Here is a 20447-nt window from a genome sequence, read left to right as displayed (position 1 = left end):
TATTTTTGTACATTGGGATTCAAATCATAATAATAAATAATTTTGTATATGGCAGAGTGCTATTCAAATCCTCATCTATATTAACTGGATGTCTCCAGTTTAGGAGCCAGACCCTGAAATCCTGACTCATTTTTACTCTGCCTTTACTGTCATAGGACCATGGGGATTGCCAGACTGGATCAGACTTGAGGTCCATCTACTCTGGTGTTCTGTCTCCCGACAGCGGCCGGCACCAGATGAAGGTGTAAGAACTTTGCAGTAGCAGATGTGGAATAATCAAGTCTCATCCTGGTCTCTCAGAGTTAGAGTTTGGCCTGAGCCATGAAGCAGGGCATTTAATCACCTCTCCAGAATTTACTGTTAGTGTTAGTTAGGAAAGTTCTGGATATTCTTGCTATTGGTAACAATGTGCAGTTCCCTTTGCAGCAGACTTCCTCTGTTCTCTGTCTTCAGGACCCCTTTACACACCCATTGCAGCCCTTCTGATGTGTCCTACTGCCCTTTGCTTGGGGCTGCTTTAAAGACCACAAACAGTTGCACCAATACAGTCTGTCACTTCGATCCAAAGGTTCCTACTTACCTTTGACTTTTCTGAAATCCACACAGAGCTTTTCCCCCACCATAGCATTGCTGCCTTTCCCTGGAGTTTAGCCTGCTGGCTCTGGCTTCCTTCTCTTGTTAGTGTCTCCCCTGTTTTGAGGGAGAAGGTGCTCTATATACTGCCCTACTCCAGAGAGATCCTCCTGATTGGCTGGAAGAGAGACAACCTCTGCCCCGCTCCTGATCCTGGGATTTCCTAGGCCTTTCTTCATTCTAACTCCCTGTAATGAGGTCATCTGGCCTCCTCTCCATCTGGGCCAGTATACCCCATTGCACTGTCCAAACTAATGTCCAATCCCTATTTGAATGTTGCTAACTTCTTGGCCTCAACAAATTCACGTGGCAATGAGTTCCACAGTCTAATTGTGCACTGTGTGAAAAAGGATTTCCTTTTATTGGTTTTTAATTTCCCACTTTTTAATTTATGTCATGGTTCAAGACTCCATTGCGCGAGGGGCTGTATAGTTAAAGTGCTGTAGTATGAGCCCTGCCAGCCCAAGTCAGTTGCTTAAGACATCAAATAATTCACTTTACCAAAAGGATATGTGTGGATGCAAGGTGTTTTAAGGTAAGCAAACTGTACAGTTATCCTCAGGGGAAGGGATAGCTCAGTGGTTTGAGCATTGGCCTGCTAAACCCAGGGTTGTAAATTCAATCCTTGAGGGAGCCATATAGGGATCTGGTGCAAAAATCTGTCTGGGGATTGGTCCTGCTTTGAGCAGTGGGTTGGACTAGATGATCTCCTGAGATCCCTTCTACCCTGATATTCTATGAGCCTAAAGAATAAAGGCCCAGGTCCTTAAGTATATTTAGGTGCCATAAGGATCTGGCCAAAAAGACAGTCTCTACCCCAAAGAGCTTACAAATGTCATTGGATGACCCCTTGTTCTCGTGACCTCAACAGAAATTCCATCAACTTCAATGGACAGTTACCTCTGTTCAAACTGATCCAAAGCCCAGTGAAGTCAGAGCTCGGAGAGAGGATTTCAGCATTTGATCCTGAGCAAAGAGACAGAGACTGAGCCTGGCCATCCCAGTGCACGGTTAACCTAGCTCCTCAAAGAGACCAATGGGCAACAGTAGCAGCTGGCGAAGGTAAGACAGGGAGCAAGAGCAGAGAGGGTGACAGCATATAGGTGTCTGTCAGGAGAGCACAACCCATGCCCAGTGACTCTTTCCAGGTCAGTGTTCTTGATATTAAAACCCTGAGAACCAGAATAGTTATTAGAACCAGATGCCAGAGAAGCCTTTTTCCACATACCACATTACAGACGCACAGAGTGACTCACCAGGAGAGAGCACTGTGTCAATGAGACCGGATCATTAGCAGGGTTGGTGGGCGGGAGACGTGGGAGCTATCGAATGAGAATGAGGCCTGAGGAGGTGCATGGCTTCTAAATCCTCTGGTATCTTTTGAGGGCTGTAAAGCTGCCAAGGCCACTCTGGGAGGTTCAGATAGGAGCTGAGCTTTAATCCCTCCATGACATCAGGGGGGGAGTCCTGGTCCCAGAACTGGAGCAACGTCCAGAATTCTGACCCAGGGTAAACAAGTCAAACTGCCCATTGACTTTAATGGGAGTTACGTGCACCAGTGCCAGGGCTGAAATTGGCCTCTGGAGCCAGATTCTGATCTCAGCGACCCTGTTGTTAACCTGGAGTAACTGCACTGAATTCAGTGGAGTTATACCACTGTCACTGAGACCAGAATCCAGACTCTGGTGTCTAAAATCCCTTTCATTTGTCCATAGCTGTTTCTTTTTTCTTCCATTGCAATACTGTGTGTGTGTGTGTGTGTAAAGGACTTGTGTGATGGACTTGTGGCACAGATCTGAGCTAGCAGCCAGGGCACCAGGGAATAGAGTGTGGTTGATTAAAGCAGGAGCTAACTCCAAGATTGGGCATGATCGAAGCTTCTAGTTAGTTTTATTCCTGGCTCTTCCATCGATCTGCTGTGACACTTTGGGCCACTCACTTCACTGCCCCGTGCCTCAGTTTCCCTACTTGTCAATGGGGTTGAAAGCACTTCCCTCTAATGTTGGGTGTTGTGAAAATGAATTAGTGCCTGCATGACACTTTTTGGGAGCCTACTATGAGAGGTGCTACAGAAGGCCCAGGCAGAGGTGAGGCAGACATACAGGCCTTGTAACCCCAATTTTAAATTTCCAGTGCCTGCTTCATGCACCGCATGCTGGGTAAATAACACAATCAGGCTCCATTCTTAATGACCAAGTGAAGCAAGGCTCTGTACTCAACTTAAGGGCATTTCTCTGTAATGCACTAACTTGAAAGCTGAAACTGGTCAATTTCAAAATGTGTCACAGACCATTTGAAATGTAGCATTTCCTGTCCAAAGGCTTTAGTATGCCTTAAGATGTCACCTGGGTATAACAAACAGGCTAAAAGTGGAATGCCATGGCCATATCCTCTCCGTTAGCTTCTCAACTGTGGCTGGTGCATCGCACAAGCTGAAGACTCCCACTTCAAATTCCCACAAGCCTCGAGGTGCTGTGAAAGCAGGTGCAGCGAAGGCAGTCTTTCCCCCGTCCTTTGCCACCCTTTGCCAACACTCGCTTTTAAGATTCTGTGTGGAAAAAGCAGGCAGAACCTGCTACCGCATTTGTGGTGATGGATAAGAATCCTTCAAAGTGACTTCATTTCGTTTTCGGTAGCCCTCACAGAAACTGCTGCTGCCATCTTTTTCCTTTTCCAGCCCAAGGCTCAGTTATGCCTTCCTGAGACATTTCCTCAGTGACCTGTAGAGCCTCTTCCCTCTTTGCTCCTGCTAAATGGTGAGGTGGCCACTTAGTGGCCGATATCCTCCAGTTTCCATCTTGTGTTAGACCTGTGCACTAGAGTCTATACATTTAATGGGACAGGAGAACAACTCCTGATTCCTAACCAGAAAGTCTCTTAGACTGTTCTACTGCTTCTCATAAGAACGGCCATATTTGGTTAGACCAGTGGTCCATCTAGCCCAGTATCCTGTCTTCTGGCAATGGCCAATGCCAGGTGCATCAGAGGGAATTAACAGAACAGGGCATTACTGAATGATCCATCCCCTGTTGTCTAGTCCAGACATTTTGCAGTTAGAAATTTAGGGACAACCAGAGCATGAGGTCACATCCCTGAGCATCTTGGCTAATAGCCTTTGATGGACCCATCCTCCATGAACTTATCTATTTCTTTTCTGAGCCCAGTTATACTTCTGGCCTTCACAACATCCCCTGGCAACGAGTTCCACTATGAGTTGGTTGTTAAATGTGTAGCACTGCATGGAACAAGTCTAGCAGACGCTTTGGGATCTCACTTTCACCCCTTTCTCCCTTATAGTTTTCTTCTAGACCAGCATTTCCTAGATCCACTGGTTCACATTTTGCTGCTGGATTTCCTTTTTTAATATTTGCTAGTTGTCAGAAACATTCAGCAAACAAACAGGAATCCATTGCTGCTTCAGAGCCGCAAGAACTTCAACAGCTGAGATTCCCCTGGTAAAAGCAGGTCTCAAACAACCACTCTTCATCTTTCATTTTCTGGAAAGCTGCCATCGTGTGTCACTGCTAATAGGATTTCTGCCCCTGCAGGTAGGACGTGCTCACTGTAAAGCAATTGTCTACAAACCATTTGCTTCAACTGGGCCACACCTTTGAAGGGATTTCCACAGATTAAATTTGTAGGACACCATTTCTGGCATTGATTACACAGTTATTAGCCATAATGAAATCCAAGACAATTAATAGCTCATCTGCTATTTCGACACTCAGACAACTTGTGCCAATTCCAGATGTCCAATTTTCAAACGCAGTTTTTGGATAGGGCATGTTCCCCAGTCACTGTCTCCATTTGAGACCAATCAGATAGTTCAGTCTCGGATCCTCTATTCCCTAGAATTTTTAGCAAGTTTGGTCTAGTAACTCTCTTGTCAGAGCCAATATCCACTATTCCTGTGCAATTCATAGATCCTATTACACACTCAGTAGCCAAACACCCATGATTGTCATCCAACTGCCCAGACCTCAACAAAACCTCCAGGCCTGATCCTTGTATCTCCAAGCTTTGGCCCCTCGGCTTGGTATCCCTGTTTCCCAAACTGTGTGACGGGCTTCACATAGACACTCATGATTCTCTGCTCTGACCTGTCTTATATTTATAACAATCCTTTCTGTGGCCAGTTTTGCACAATACCAGCATTTAACTGAACAGCTTCCCTTACTTTTTGCATTTTGCCAGTTTCCCTTATTTTACAAACTAGACTGATACTTTTCTAGTTGTTCAATAAGATCCTGAACCAGATTAGAATCCCTTCTTTCACGATACATATTAGAGACAGAGCTGTACTTACTGGGCTCGACTTCCAGGTTCCTCACTAGAGGCTACTTCCTCTTCCGGTGCAATGCTGCAAGGAAAGCTTCAAGTTCCTGGGGAAATTCTACAGCTTCTCTTAATGTCTTTGGCCTCCTTTCAGAGTTCTTGATCAGCAACTCCAAGCCTGGTGGAATGTCATTACATTGGTCCATTGCTGATGTATCCTGGAAATTCTTATTGGTAGCTGGGTGCACCAGGAACACAAGTCTACTCTCCTAGTTCAGGCTGAGTTTCTTCTTTCTCTCTCCTCTATAGGAAGCACTGATCATCCCCACCAGCTTCAATGAGGTTTCACCCAACCTCCATCATGTTCTATGACACTTACAGGGTTGCTTTCACCATGGTGTCTGAACACCTAACAATCTTTAGTGTATTTATTCACACAGCACCCCTGGGAAGCAGAGCAGTGCTATTATCCCCATTTTACAGATGCGAAACTGAGGCACAGAGAGACTAAGTGACTTGCCCACGGTCATACAGGAAGCTTGTGGTGGAGTGAGCAATTGAACCAGGTCTCCCAAGTTAGTGCCATAACCACTGGATCATCCTTGCTCTCTATATTTAGTTCTTTTGCTGTCACTTAGGCCCCAACCCTGCAAAGATCTTGAGCACATGCTCCATTTTAAGCACATGAGTGGTGTCACTGATTTCAGTGGAGCCACCAAACACATGCTTAAAAGTGCTTTTGCTGGAGCAGATCCTGGAATCCCAAGAATCAAACCTCAAGAAGGAAGTCTGGCTGCCTTAAAGACTTCTAGCCCATTGCGAGCCAGCTAACCCACATTATCAGCTTTCTCAATGAAATTGATACATCTCTTGACATAGTCTCCATTTTTTTCCTCCTACCCCCCAAAATATGCTGTACAAATTTCACCCCCTTTTTGTGAGAGTGTATTCATTTTTATTTTCAATCGTTTTGATACATTTCACGGGTTAGCTCTGAAGGAGATTTCACAAATTGGGCCCCAAGGTTGTGGGATCTTTTAACTGACCCAATAAAAATGCGTAAGCTTCACCCCTGTTTTTTGCTCAGATGAAAGGCTGCCTGAGATTGCACCAATAACAAGCCGGAGGGGTGTTTCACTCTCTATTTCACAGCTCCCTAATGTCCCAAGACATGTTACCATCCCTGCACCGTCCTTGGCATTGGTTAGAGCAGCTACAAAGCTGGTCTTATTTATGCCAGCTGACTCCAGTGCCCTATGGATTGTACACCAGCAGGGGATAAGTAGAAAGCTCTGTGTTCCGGGGGCGGCATGGGAAGCTGATCATGCCAACTTTACATACATCGCAGTCCCCGGACTGGTGGAGTCCCCTCTGAGGGAGATACAGAGGCTGGCTTTCCTGTCTCTTTTTGCTGGGGGAGCAGTACAAGTGGAGCAGAGAAAAAACCAAGAATGGGGCCCATCACATTCGAGAGAGAGTGGAATTCTCTCTCTAGGCTATTTTCAAGCCACCTATGGAATTCTAATGCAAGGCTATAATTCCCTATTTAATTATATAGGGTGGCTCAAAAACCAGTGCAAAGGGCTATCATTTTCTGTAACATTCTGTAGGACTTTAACACATGTGGTGCCCTCAGTGTCTGCTCCCAGCTGCTGGCAGATGTGGTGAGAGACCAAGGGAAAATCGGTTCTTTTTTTTTGACTAGCTCTTAAGGCTCAGCAATGTGTGTAGGAGTAGACTGCAGGGCTTGTGGCATTCTGTATTAAACTGGGTCACTGTTCCTTTAAATGGAGCTTATAACAGGCAGGGAGGTCACCCCCTAGTTCAGGTATAGCATGTATGAGGTTCAGTCCTGGGAGTGGCTGAGTCCCACTCCATCTGCTGCTGAAGTCAGTCAGGATTAGGCCCTGGTTCCATACAGCCTCTTCCGCCCCAGCTAAGTAACAGAGTTACAATAGTGGAATTTAAAAAGAAAAGGTAGCAGCGGGCGAGTGAATTTTGAAAGAAGTCAAGGCAAGGGAGGAAAGCCCAGCTGAGATCTGGAACATGGGTTAGGCAGAGAGAACCAGGAAGGACTTTGGTGGGGGAGGGAAATGCAGAGGAGAAGGCTCTCACACCATGATGTGGGATGGGACAGAGCAGAGGGTAGTGCTAGGAGTGTATTGCAGGAGCAAGGGAAGTTGCTGCTGATTGGTAAGACTAATGGTTAGAGTACTAGGCTGAGACTCAGGAGAGCTGGGTTCTGTTTCCAGTTCTGTCCCTGACCGGCTGGAGGAGCTTCAGCAAGTCACATCCCCTCTCTCTGGCTCAGTTTCCCCTTCTGTAAAATGGATATGCTGATGCTGCCTTGCTTTGCCAAACATTTAGAGATCTACTAATTAGGTATTATTATGGGGGCCTTAGAAATGCCTAGAGCGTAATGGACAGAGCCACAGCTAAGCTCTGTGAGTTTGGCTGAAGCAAGCGGAAGGCTTGAAGAACCAATAGGGCCATTTTCAACTGGATCCTGAATGAGGATGAAGCCACTGGAGTTGCCCGGAAGATGAGGGACGGGGTTATGTATTCCACAGTTCACATTTTGCTGCGGAATCTCGGCTTTCCTTTCAAACAAAAGACGTTTGTGGTCCTTGTGCTTCTACAGGAAACCCTGAAAACATGAACTGAGTGTAAACCGGTGTAGTGGTATTTGCCTGAGTCTGCAGACAGCTTGAAAAAATAGCTCAGAGAGGTGCAAAGTGCTCCATGCCTCTCAGTTAAGGCCTCCAAGGACTCCACTATCACAGAATGTGGCCTTTTCCTGAATTCATCATTTTGCTGTTGATGGGTCCCCAGCACTTTGTCTTCTGTCTCCCTGCCTGCCAGGACCAGCCTGTGGCTGCCTCTTACTTTCCAGCTCTCCTCACTTCATTACAGTGCACGTTACTTACACTGTTCCAGGAAGCTGGGCATCTGGGTGCTGCGGTACCAGAGCTGGAATTCAGCTTCCAGCTGGGAAGCGAGGAAGCCAGAAGCGGAGGGGTGCTGGGGAGATGAGTCACTGACGCCAGCTACAAGCTCCCCCATTCCCAGGCGTGGCGGGGAAGGAGGTGCTGAGCTCGCTGCTAAGGTCTGTGGAGCTGCGTCGCTCAGAGAACATAAAAATCCTTCATCAAAACCCCCTCATCAGTGAGTGTTTCCGACTGAAGAGCCAAAGCAGTGTGTGTTTGCGTTGGGATGGGGGAAGGGGAATGAAGTGACCAAAGAAGTGAGCTTTGCTATGGAATTTAGGGGGTTCTTGCCACCCAATCTAAGAGTGTCTGTAATTTGGGTCCCATTCTGCCTTGGCCCCCCCAGTTCTGTGCTACATATGAGATGGACAGCAGCAGTTTACACAGGCTGGGATATGGAGAGCTGGATGGTGGGGAGAAATTGGATCAGGTCAGAAGAGGGAATGGGAGAGCTTCAGAGAGCACGAACCTTGCACTGTGCATTCCTTAAAATTCAGTGCCTTCTCGGCCAGGCAACAGGACAGATGCTATGCTGGGCCTGCCTCACTGGGATCCATGTGGCAAAAGTGCCGACTCAAGGGATTTACAGTCTCCAAAAGGAATCAGAAGGGAGAAATTTCTGCAAGACAATCTGCTTTCCTGTTATTTAACATCTGTGGACACGTCCCAGTGACTGAGGGTCTGTGCCTCTCCATTTCATCCTTGGCCTGCTGACAAGGGTTCTAACAAACGCCACTTGTTGGTGATGCAGACACCTGGGCTCAGCGGGCAGCTCTTTTCCCATAGGCCACTGACTGATTTGGGGATGGCAAAAATGTCCATTCACTGCATGAGCTGATTCGAAAGCAGGGCACCAGAGCTGAAAACCCTACCAAACTTTGAATCCAGGTAGGAATATGGGAACTTAGGTATATTTCAGCAATGGGCCAAGACAGAAGTTTTGATGGGCACCACCACAATCCAGGGCACTGAACTTGGAGTTAAGGAGAGCTGTGTTCTGCTCCTGATGTGTGCTCTCTGGTGAGCTACGCCTTCTGCCTCTGTTTCCCCATCTGTAAAATGGGGCTAACAATACTTATCTTCCTTTGTAAAGCACTTTGAGCTCTCTGGATGAGCAGATCTGAACTCCATCACTGGGACCCTTCTCTGTTCATTGTTGTACCAATCTTTGCAGGGCAGAGGGGAAAGGTTTTCTGCCCCCATTACCTCTCGACCGAGCCATCCAGTCACAAAGCCATTTTATTTGGAAATCGTGACGGCTCCTGGCAAACAATGTTTACAATTTATTTATTTATTTTGTTTATACTCCAGCTCCTGTGAAATTCCCTGACTTTACAATGCAGATTTAATAAATGGGTTTCTATTCAGAACATGGGTATAGCTACTCCCTTTGGAATTTTTTTTGGGTAGAAAATTTATTATTTCTTGGAGGTAAAATATTAAATACCATGGCAAAATATCAAGAGTAATTGGTCAAAAATGGGAAGGCTTTTTTGTGTGTGTTCCTTAAACCACAAATGAAACAAAAATGCACTTTATATTCATAGCCATGTTTGTGTGTGTGTGTTTATAGATTTCTCTTATATTTGCCAGTTCAGTGATTTTTGGTTTCACGGCACTGCAGGTAATAACAATGTGGATGATAGAGCCCTTTTGTTTACTTTTGTTTTCCTTCCAGTCATGGCTTGAAGGGCTTTATTTTAACTAGGCTTTTATACTCCTTTAATGGGGCTTGTTGAAAATAAGGCCTGATGCTGCCAGGCACCGCTTGGAAAGAAGCTGCTTACTGCCAGATGTGCCTGGCACCGGAGAAGCTGGAAACTGGCTGATTTCACCTCCTGCTCTTTATTTGAATCCACGCCAGCATGAGCGTGGTTTCTCAGCTCATGCTTGTGACAATGCAGAGCAGGTCTGGCTTTAGAAGAAGATGCTGACCATCCTCTGTCATCTCCCCAGCCGCCACAGCCGGACACTGGCCCCATGAAGATGGAGCAAGGCCAGTCCACATCATCTGACCCAGATTAGGCTTTAAAAGAGGACACCTGGACTTGACAAAGAGAGACGCCCAGTGAGTCAGAGCTGGGAAGCTGCAGGAAGCAGGACTGCTAGAGTCTCTTGGGAGAGGAGCTGGAGAGGTAAAGGTGAAAAGTCCCCTAGGGATTGGAGCCCAGGGTGAACTGGGCTTGGTTGCATGGTTGAAGCTGAGTCAGTAAAATTGCCTCTAAGAGAATGTAGGGTCTTTGTAAGTACTGCCTTGGGACACCCCTGTCGTAAGGGTGCAGGGGGCTAGGACGCAGCCTGGTGGAGCAAGATACACCTGAAGTTCCCACGTCACCACCAGGAGACGCTGCAAGGCCACCTCCAAGGAGCACTGTGACAATCAGGCACCACCAATGGGGCCAATGCAACAGCACCCTGTGGCCTTCTGATTGGCCACTGTTCATTGTTTTACCCAGGATGGTAGACTAGGATGTTGTCTCAGCAATAGTGCAGACTCCTGGCTCATTGTGACTCCAGCCCTCACCTTGCTTCCGCCAGCCTGGTAACCCTCTCTGATCTCCAGTCTCTGACCCTGACTCATACTTGTTGATCCCAGCTGCAGCAATTACTTCAATTGCTGCTTGACGGCTACTTCCCTGTGGCTGTCTTTGACTTATGGACATCAGCCTAGCTGTGACTACTAGGCCAGACTGCCTATGCCCTGGTCCCTTACACCTGTTCTCTAGCATGTGGCTTAGCTCACTGGCTCAAGCATGGGCTTGTGGTTGCAGTGTTGGAAACCAGTGTGATTTCCTGATGAGTCTAGTGTTTTCCTTAAAACCCAGTGTCAGGTGATGATGTGAGGGAAAAAAGCATTTCTAGCTCAGAGCTGTGGAGAAAAAACCCCCACACTGTCACCCATAGTGGCTCAGACACCAGGAGGCAAATCAAAGAACCCCAAACTTGTGACTTGGCTTAAAAATCATGATTTAAAAAAAAAATCTCATTATTTTTGAGGCATGATTGTTGAACACGTGGAGTTGGCGGTAACTGTTAAAGCACTGGCTTAGCACTCCAAAGAGCTGGGGTCAGTTCCTGGCTCTGTTACAGATTCCCAGTGCACGTGTGGGCAAATCACATGATCTTTTTGTGCCTCAATTCCTCAGCTGCCAAATGAAGATCATAAACTCCTTTTAGCTTGTCTACAGAGGGACATCCAGGAAAGTTAATCTGAATTAACTAAAGGTGTGAATTTGAAGTGGATTAGTTAAACTGCATTAAACCCCTGTGTGAATGCTCAGTTGGCTCCTCCAGGGAACATACCGCTCATAAGCGACCACCGTATGTAAGTGGCAGGAGGTCAGATTCCTGAACTTTAGTCAAATGCTGCTAAATACGGATGAGAGCTCATCCCAGTGGGTGGAGATAGGGTCTGGGTATCTGCTCCTGGTTTCAAGCCTAGCTATGGATGGTGATAATTAGGGGAAGAAATATGTTGGGTGGAGCCTGGAAATAAACCCCAGCCCACCACAATGCCTCACTGCAACCCCCATCCTCACTCACTTCTCCCTCCCCTGTTGCTAATCATCTACCTTCCTCGGGGTATCACACTGTCCTTTGCCCAACACAGCCTCCTTACCACCCCCTTTCTTGCCTCCTACCAACCCCATCTCCAGCCTCTCTGTAACACTCATTCCTCACTGTTACCTCTCACCATTCCTCCTGGTTATGGTACTCTCTCTTGCTTGCATCATCCACTCATTGCCTTCATAATGTTGCCCCAACCCTGTTGCTCACCCCAGTGCGTAACACAATCTCTCTCTCTCAGCTGTAAAGCAACCTGCCGGCCTACAGACAAATGGTCTTGCAGTATAATATGGCATAAGACACGATAATAATGTAATGACTATAATCCAATGTCTGGGGTCAGGAAGGAATTGTGTTTCCTGATGTACAATTGGCCAGATGTATTCGGGGGGTGGTGGTGGGGGGTGTTTTTTCATCTTCCTCTGAAGCATCCATGATTGGCCACAGCTGGAAGCAGGACACCGGATGGGATGGACCAGTGCTCTGAGGTGGTTCAGAGAGCCCTCTTTTCTAGTGCCTGGCTGCTGTGTCTTGCTCCCATGCTCAGGGTTTGCCAGATTTGGGGTCAGAAAGGAATTTCCCCCCTCCCCAGGTCAGTCTAGCTGGGACCTTGAGGTATTTTGCCTTCCCCTACTGCCCGGAGTGTAGATCACCTAATCGCTTCCCCGCAATTGCAGAGGTCTCGGGCATTGGTGCACCTCAGTCTCTCCTGTCCTTTGCCTGTAGAACAACACTTTAGTCTCCTGGGGACTCTCAGACTTTATTTTAACTAAAGTCTTTGGGCTCAATATTAGGCTAACTGGACATTACATGGCCTGTGATATACAGACTAGGTGATCTGATGGTCCCAGCTGGTCATCATCTCTGAAATTAATAAAATGTTCCTTGGCAAGTGTGTGTGTATCAGAGTTAACTAATGAGTCTCCAGATGGAGTCCTAGGAGGAGATGGATCCTGTACTGGAAGCAGAAGGGCGGGAGGCAAGGGTGTGATGCTCCTTGGCCTGCCTTGTGCAGCCAGTGAGTGCAAATCATTACCTTGCTCATCTGGCAGTGTATTGTACCCACATGGCGCATGATGCCACAAGAGGTGGGACAAGGGAGAATCTGTCCCTGAGAGTGGTATGGCAGGTTACAGAAGAGAGAACTGTCCTGACAGAGAGCAGGGTCAGGCACATGGAGGCTAAAGAGAAAGCTTGTGCATCAGCCACATCCCATAGTCAGCTGCCATAGTTTAGAGCAGCCTCGAGACTGCTCTTAAATATGCTGGGGACCAGGTTGATGGAAAAACTGATCCTAGGACCAAAATGACAGCAGCTAGCTACTTTACACTCTCCCCAGCTGCCCCCAGTAGGCTAAGGATCACAGAAATCTGGGACTGGATCTAGACCTGTTCTGGTTCTTGTAGCATATCAGTAACCAAAGCATCTGAGTGGCTGTAGGGGGTTAAGAATTATTATCGGGCTCAGTTCTGAAGTTTTGCCTCACTCAGCCAAACTTCCAATTGGAGTCAATGGGAATTTGCCTCAATCCAGATCTCAGGATTGGCTACATTATTAAAAGCACAAAACGAGTGAAGATAATGATGAGCATGTCCCCCAGATGCTTGATAGCAGTTTGCACAAACAAGGCAGCATTCATTTCCAAGCAAGCACCTTTCTTAGTTGCCACTTCTGCTAATTCCCCTGAAGAACACCTGATGGAAAGCTCTGTTTACTTAAGCACATGCTGGCTGCAGTTCCATCTGGACCAGCACCCGGTGTGCACAGGGTTGGTTTTGTGACAGCCAGCGATATGGAGACGGAAGGTTATTTGAGATCAAGGAGGAAGCACTCGCACGTCGAGTGGAAAGGTTAATCCATGAAAGAGAGCAGAACAAATAATTGCAAACCCAGGACTCTGCACTTAACCCCAGCCAATGTGTGTGAAAGGAAGTTAACGTCGGCACATAGATACTCTTGTTTTTTTCATCATCGGTCACGAAAGCCCCACATGAGATGCAGCGAAGTGGAAGTAGCTTTGAATTGTACAGAGGAGAGGTAATCAGAGCGCAGCTCTCAAGAAACTGCATAACTTGTCACCTTATCATCTGACCCTTAGAAACCAGATGATCATTCCCTTCTAGTAGTGTTCGCTTTCTGTATGCACTTCCAGTAGCCCAGATTTGTTTTTCTGAAGTCTGCCCCAACTTGTACTCTGAAAAATGAGCACTGCCATCTGTATTTTGACATATGTATTCCATGTCGGGACAGCAGACTCGACCACTGGTATTCTTTTTGGCCTCACTGGATAAGAGTCAAGCCAAACACGGAACACTTGGCACATCCAATCTGACCCGCTGCCTTTTGCAGTCTCACCATTTGAAAGTCACATTCTGTTGAGATTCTCAAACCTTATTTCCAGCTATCTGCAGAGAGGAAGATGCAAAAAAAAACCCCCAAAACAGAAAGAAAAACATTCTCATGAGCTCCCTATGGCCATTTTGGATGTTCTGTCCAACTTTGAATCATTTGCGTTCAAGGCACATCACCATGTCAGTGGACCTTTTGTCTACGTTAGAAAAGTTGTGCTGATTTAACTCAATCAGTTTCAAAACAATCTGGTTACATTGAAGTGAACCTCTAACGTAGATAAATCTTAACTGGTTCAGCCCTTCTTAAATTGGTTTAGCTTACATCTGTAAATAAGCAAAAGCCATTTAATCCAATTTAAGTGTGTCTACAGCAGGGGTGTACTGCAGAGGTAACTACATTGATTTTTAAATCAGTGCAATTTTTCCAGTGAAGACCTGCTCTTCGAATAACCCTGATCCTGATGCTCTCCCCCGTGCTTCCACCAACCACGCTGAATTGTCACCTCTCCTGCATTTTGGTCTTGAGCAAAATGTTTAAATCCATGCTAGGTTCTGTACTGTCAGTGCAGTGTCTGATCCTGGAGGTCGGGTCTGAACCTGTCTCTGTGGAACTGAATGGGAAATCGCCCACACGAGCAGGACGGGGGCTCTATCAGGTCACTTGTGTGTAATGAGCAGAGCTGAAAAGCATTTGTGAAATCTAGATAAGCTCCCTTCACTGCTTCCTCTTTGCCTCTGAGTTCAGCAGAGTGCTTGTACTTTCCATCCATGCCTGCCCAGTCAAGTGGGAACAATGACAAACCTGGGGGGCCCTGAGAGCTAGCTGAGCACACCTAGGAAAAACAAACAGGTGCAAGCGATAAAGGAAAGTGTGAAGCCAGAGAGATAAGGAAAGGAGTCAAACACCCTCCCACACATCGCAGGGAGCCACAGAACTCCACAACATCCTACAGTACGAGCTTTGGTTCAAGTGTAAACTTATAGTTTCTGGGTGCACCTCTGTTATCCATGCTAATGCAATGCGCCTTTTCACACTTGCTAGTGGCTGGATAGTCAACAGAAGAGGATAAGAGTTTACCACTCCTTGCTAAGCCAGGGTATGTCTACATTGCAAAGGAAAATCCACAGCACCAAGTCTCAGAACTCAGGTAAGCTGACAGGTTTGTAGGGCTCAGGCTGCAGGGGTAAGGATAGCAGTGTAGACATTCCAGCTTTGGCTGCAGCCGGGGCTCTGAGGCCCTCTCATGTTCGCTAGGTTTCAGAGCCCAGGCTCCAGTCCAAGCCAGAGCACAGTGCACGGTCAACCTGTGGAACTCCTTGCCTGAGGAGGTTTTGAAGGCCAGGACTACAACAGGGTTTAAAAGAGAACTGGATAAATTCATGAAGGTTAAGTCCATTAATGGTTATTAGCCAGGATGGGTAAGGAAGGTGTCCCTAGCCTCTGTTTGTCAGAGGATGGAGATGGATGGCAGGAGAGAGATCACTTGATCATTACCTGTTAGGTTCACTCCTTCTGGGTCACCCTGGCATTAGCCACTGTTGGGAGACAGGGTACTGGGCTGGAGGGACCTTTGGTCTGACTCAGTGTGGCCGTTCTTATGATGTCTACACTACTATTTTAGCCCCTTTGATCTGGGCTCTGAGACGCAGCACTGTGGATCTTTTGTGGCAGTGTAGAAATACCCATAGTTATTACTGTTGCTCACGTGATGGGGGCGTATAGTTCTAGTGCTGAAGATCCTGAGTTCAAACCCTGCTAATGGCCCACGCTGAGTTGTTTACACCACCCCGATAACTTTCCCTACTCAAAATTTCAACCTACTTCATTGCCCCTCCTAAGTACAATAGGGTACAGGAGCACCCCAGAGGGGACAGCATTTTGGGGGGGGGGGGAGAAAGGGATGCCTTTGTGAAGGTTTTAAGAATTCTTCTGGGGAAAAAAGGCACTTGGAGCTGATGTTCTGAAATCAGGACCCAAGATAGGCCCGTGATGCTAAATGTTGTACAAGCACGCAGCAAAAGCCAGCGTCTATGACCCACAGCTGCACCCAGCTTGTTGCTCCTTGCTGATTCAGCTAGTGAACCTAGCTTCCTCTGCAGCTGAAAACATCAGCAGGCACAGCCTTAAACTCGGCACCAGGCCTGGGTCCTTGCTAGGGTGACCCCCCTTTTCAAAAGGACACATGCAGGAGCCACAGCCCCTCTGTGGCCCTGCCCCCTGCCCCTCCTCTTCCTCCAAGGCTCCACACCTGTTCCTCCTCTTCCCCCTTGGCAAGGCTGGAAGCCAAAGCCGGCCCATGGTAAGAGCCACCCAGGAAGCCCGCGCTGCTATGGGGAGCCCTGGACCCTCCATCCACCCTTCTGGGCAGGGGGCTGGGCTACCCAAGAGCAGCTCATGGCCCATGTCCTCACCCCCCCAGGGCACACCACAGCTACGTTTCTGGTCTTGCTTCCTGCTTCTGCTCTCAGCTCCCTCCTGCCTCTAGCTTCTTGTTCCTGGTTCCCACGCCTGGTCTCCTACTCCTTGCTCCCAATTCTTGGTCCCTGCTCCTGGCTCCTGCCCCTTCTTTGGCTGATACCCCAGTTCTGATTTCTGGCTCCAGCCTCTCAGCTCCATCTCGCTGCCTGGACTTGGTATTCGGTTCCTGACCCTGGCTATGATCCTTGGGTCCTTCTTCCTGGCTCTCAACCTCAGCTCACTCCCTGGACTTGGTTACTCGGCTCCTGATTTGGGTTCCGGCCACTAGACCTGGTCACGCCTGTTCCAGCCACTAGGCCAGCTTTCTGCCCTGACCACTAGGCAAGGCCATCCATGGCCTGGTCTTTAACAACCAGTCCCTGCTCAACAGAAGTCAAGAGGAGTTTCTATGAGTTAGGACTGAGCGAAAACCGGGGGCTACATTCTACTACCCTTACTCATGCTGTGTAGTACCTGATTCTGCAAGTAGTGCCACTGAAGAAAAGTCAAAAAGTAAGGGAGTAAATTCTACTCAGCATGCGTATGGGTGACAGAATCTTCCCCTAAGTAAGGACGTCAGGTTTGGGTTCATATAAAGGTGGGTCCTGATCCTATGTGTGCCTGTTATTCCCAGTGGAAGTTGCTGGTGCTTAGGAGCTGGAAAAGACCAAGGCTGTTGGTAATTATCACTATGTTTTAAAAATATATATCTTGGGAGGACTTACGTTGCCCACAGCCCCAGCACTGACCCTTCTGCACAGGAGTGACACCCCTGTTAGTGTAGGCTGCAGCCAGGAGCTCCTAGATATGGGAATGAATTGGTGGGAAAGTTACCAAGTCACGTTTACACCTCAGGAAACACTCTGTTCGTGCTGGGGGCCAAGCTGGGCATGACAGCCTGTGGGGGCTTCTCTATCAGCTAGATCAGTGTGTCCATCCCTATTTGAAAATCAGGCCCTCTGGGGCTAGAAAGCTCAGGGACTGCAAATTTGGCAAGTCCAGCCATTTAGGAGTGTGAACTTGACATCCCGACCCATCTGGAAATGGAGCTGTTTGTATAGAGGGGGAGGGCTGCCATCTATTCTTCCTTAAATTGATCACTCTAATTAATATAGTATGTTGCAGAATAATAAGGCCCCTATTAAGAAAGGCAGAATAAGTAAAGCCATGTTAACTCTTTCATTGCAGGACAAAGTATTCACCCCTAGAATGCAGCCTGGAGTCACAGGAATTACTGGTGTAACCCTTCTGCCAGGCAGAGCTGATAGCAGCAAGGGCCGGGTTCTGTACATAGGAGTCCCCTCCCAACAACATAATGCAAAGCCAGCTAGAGCCCCCACCCAGTGACCTGGGAAAATCTTACACACACCCCTGGGTGCCTCAAAGAGGCGATACTTCCGCTCTCGCAAGCACAGAGTCTCAGTGTAGCAGAAAATTTTTAATAACATGAGGTAAACAACATCAGCATTAAATTGGGAAAACACCACAACTAGGGTTCATAGACCAAACTATAAGCAAAGACCCACCCCAGCAAATTGGGCTGTGTCCTTTCCCTTTGGTTCTTGAGTCCAGCAACCCAAAAATCACCCAAAGTCCCAAAAGTCCAACATCCCAAAAGTCTCTGTCCCTGGTCATTGCAGCCCCAGAGTTAAAAAGTTTATCTGCAGAGTTTTACTTCCCCAGCCTGGGTGGAAATGGGGAGGGGTGCACAAGGTGTTAAGGGGCACCTTACATAGTCCAAGGCCAACTGCTCCACCTCTCTGTGGGGTTCTGCTGCAGCCTTCACCGCAAGCCACTCCACTCCACCAGCCATCCTGCAAGCCACTCCAGCCATCCCATGAACTGCTCTGCTCTGTCAGCTGCTCTGCTCCACTCCACTCTTGAGTGATGTCAGCTTGTAGTAGGGGAACCCTGCTGCTGCTACACCATTGGCCCAAAGTGAATTCAGCTCAGCAGCCTGTAACTAGATTTCTAATGGAATCAAAATTAGGTCTGATACTCAACAGTGAAAAGAGGTAACAGTACAATTGGTGTTTCAGGCCCACACCACCCAGTACAAATACCTATCCCCAACCTCTCTCAATTCACTGGGCATTGGAACCCATGTCCCTTGTCTAGCACATGCTACTAAGTTGATGATGAGTCCGTCTGTCATAAAACAGTTCCACTGCCCTTGATTCACATAATCAGGGTAACAACACTTTATTCTTTCTGCCCCAATAATAGAGAAACTGGTGATCCCACAGCAGCGAAAGTGACCATTTGAGCTACTGTGGGCTCCTGATAGGAGGGGTGGGTGTGCCTATGCAAACAAGATCAGCCCCTGAAGTTCTTTTGCACAACTTGCCACAATTCACCACCAGATGTCAGGGTAGAGCTCATCCTGACTCTGCTTACATCAGAAAGCTTTTTTGCTCATATAAATATGTGACTGAGTCAGATTTCTAAATACACAGTGGTGCAACTCTGGAGTTAAGCCTATTGTCATAATTAGTTGGACAAGAACATAAGAACAGCCATACTGGGTCAGACCAAAGGTCTGTCTAGCCCTGTATCCTGTCTTCTGACAGTGGCCAATGCCAGGTGCCCCAGAGAGAATGAACAGAACAGGTAATCATCAAATGATCCATTCCTTGTCACCCATTCCCAGCTTCTGGCAAACAGAGGCTAGGGACATCATCCCTGCCCATCCTGGCTAATAGCCATTGATGGACCTATCCTCCATGAATTTATCTAGCTCTTTTTTTGAACTCTGTTATAGTCTTGGCCTTCACAACATCCTCTGGAAGAGGACGGATGGTCTTGTGGGTAAGACACAAGACTGGGACTCTGGAGATCTGCATTCAGCTGCTGGCTCTGCCACAGATTTCTTGTGTGATGCTGGGCAAGTAATTTCATTTATTGTTGTGTTACCTTAACACCTAGATGCCATAGCCACAGACCAGGATCCCATTGTGCTAGGCACTGTACAAATGCAGAACAAAAAGAGTTTAGTCTTCAGTTCCCCATCTGTAAAATGGAGTTCATAATTCCCCAGTATATGTTTAGATTGTAAGTTCTTTGGGGCAGGGTTTGTTTACCCTGCATGGGCATGTGGTAGTGCAATGAGACAGAATGCCATTTGTTGCTAAGAGCGCTCCTTCTGGTATCAGAAGAGACGCTGAAAAAACCTCTGTTGGCAAAGAGTTCTGATCACTTCCTCTTGCTCTCTCTCTCTCTCGTGGTTTTTGGCAAACACATCTTACACTCTGCTTTCCCACCACCAAAGAAAAACAAGTGCCACTTTACTGCATCCAGCGTCAAATATAATCAGAGCAGGGTGTTAATAGCAAACAGGCACCACAGAATGAATGTTCTGCTTTGCAGATGGATCCCTGTGAAGCTGGCACGGCTGCCACAGGCCAGAAGAGAGCTGACTAGTGAAAAAGCACATTTTTCCCTCTGCAAATGGGACCCCAAGCCACAATTGAGCAATGAAGCAATTATGTTCTTTAAGCTGAAATTCTGACTCATGCAAAGGAGTCTTAAAACTAGGAGTTTTTTTTTTTTCCTGAGCTCTGCCAAATTCCCAGGGTGACCCTCTTTATCCTTTCCTGCTTGCAGTTAAGTGGAATGACAGCTAAGGGTCAAGAAACATAAAATGATTCAACAAGTGGGGCTATGGAGAATATAGCAGTGGGATCCAATAGAGATCACTATGACATGGGGAAATTCCTTACATTATTCACAACCATCTCTACTATCAATGTTATGGGGGTGCCACAAGGAAACATATTCACCTTTGCTTTAGTAATAGTGAGAAACATGGACCTGGGTCAAAATCTTTGGCTCCAAGCAGCACTTTGGTGCATTTGGATTTGGATCCAGCTCAGGCTTAAGAACCAAAGTCCAGCTCCAGGGCAGAGCACAAGTAAGATGGGGCATAGGAACAGGCTTGGAAGATCAGAATAAAGGTCCATCTGGTCCAGTATTCTGTCTCCTAGAGCTGTCAGCATGAGATTCTTTAGAAAAAAGTGCAAGAAACTGCCTGGGAGATTAATTATACAGCAAAATGTCCAAAGAGAGAGAGAGTTTCTTCCCAACCTCAGTCAGTTAGTAGCTGGTTTACACTCTAAAGCATGATGGTGTCTATCTCTTATACATCTTAGACTATATAAAGTAACTGTGGATGCTCCT

General features: G+C 47.3%; 1 protein-coding gene across 2 annotated transcripts in view; it reads right to left on the bottom strand.

Annotated features, from left to right (window-relative positions):
• SNAP47 (synaptosome associated protein 47) overlaps positions 1-20447 on the bottom strand; it is a 113596-nt gene that overhangs the window by 24784 nt on the left and 68365 nt on the right. Inside the window, exon 4 of one of the 2 annotated variants that reach the window (XM_032778909.2) lies at positions 13484-14646. The exons of the other annotated variant lie outside the window; for it this stretch is intronic. Within the exon in view, the coding sequence (XP_032634800.1) occupies positions 14374-14646 (273 nt within the window). The 3' untranslated portion in view covers positions 13484-14373. Of the gene's footprint in view, positions 1-13483; positions 14647-20447 lie in introns of those variants that run through there. 2 annotated transcript variants of the gene reach the window in all.

The sequence above is a fragment of the Chelonoidis abingdonii genome, chromosome 2 (genome assembly GCF_003597395.2).
Source record: "Chelonoidis abingdonii isolate Lonesome George chromosome 2, CheloAbing_2.0, whole genome shotgun sequence".
Classification (NCBI taxonomy): Eukaryota; Metazoa; Chordata; order Testudines; family Testudinidae; genus Chelonoidis; species Chelonoidis abingdonii.
This window is presented reverse-complemented; position numbering and strand designations above follow the sequence as displayed.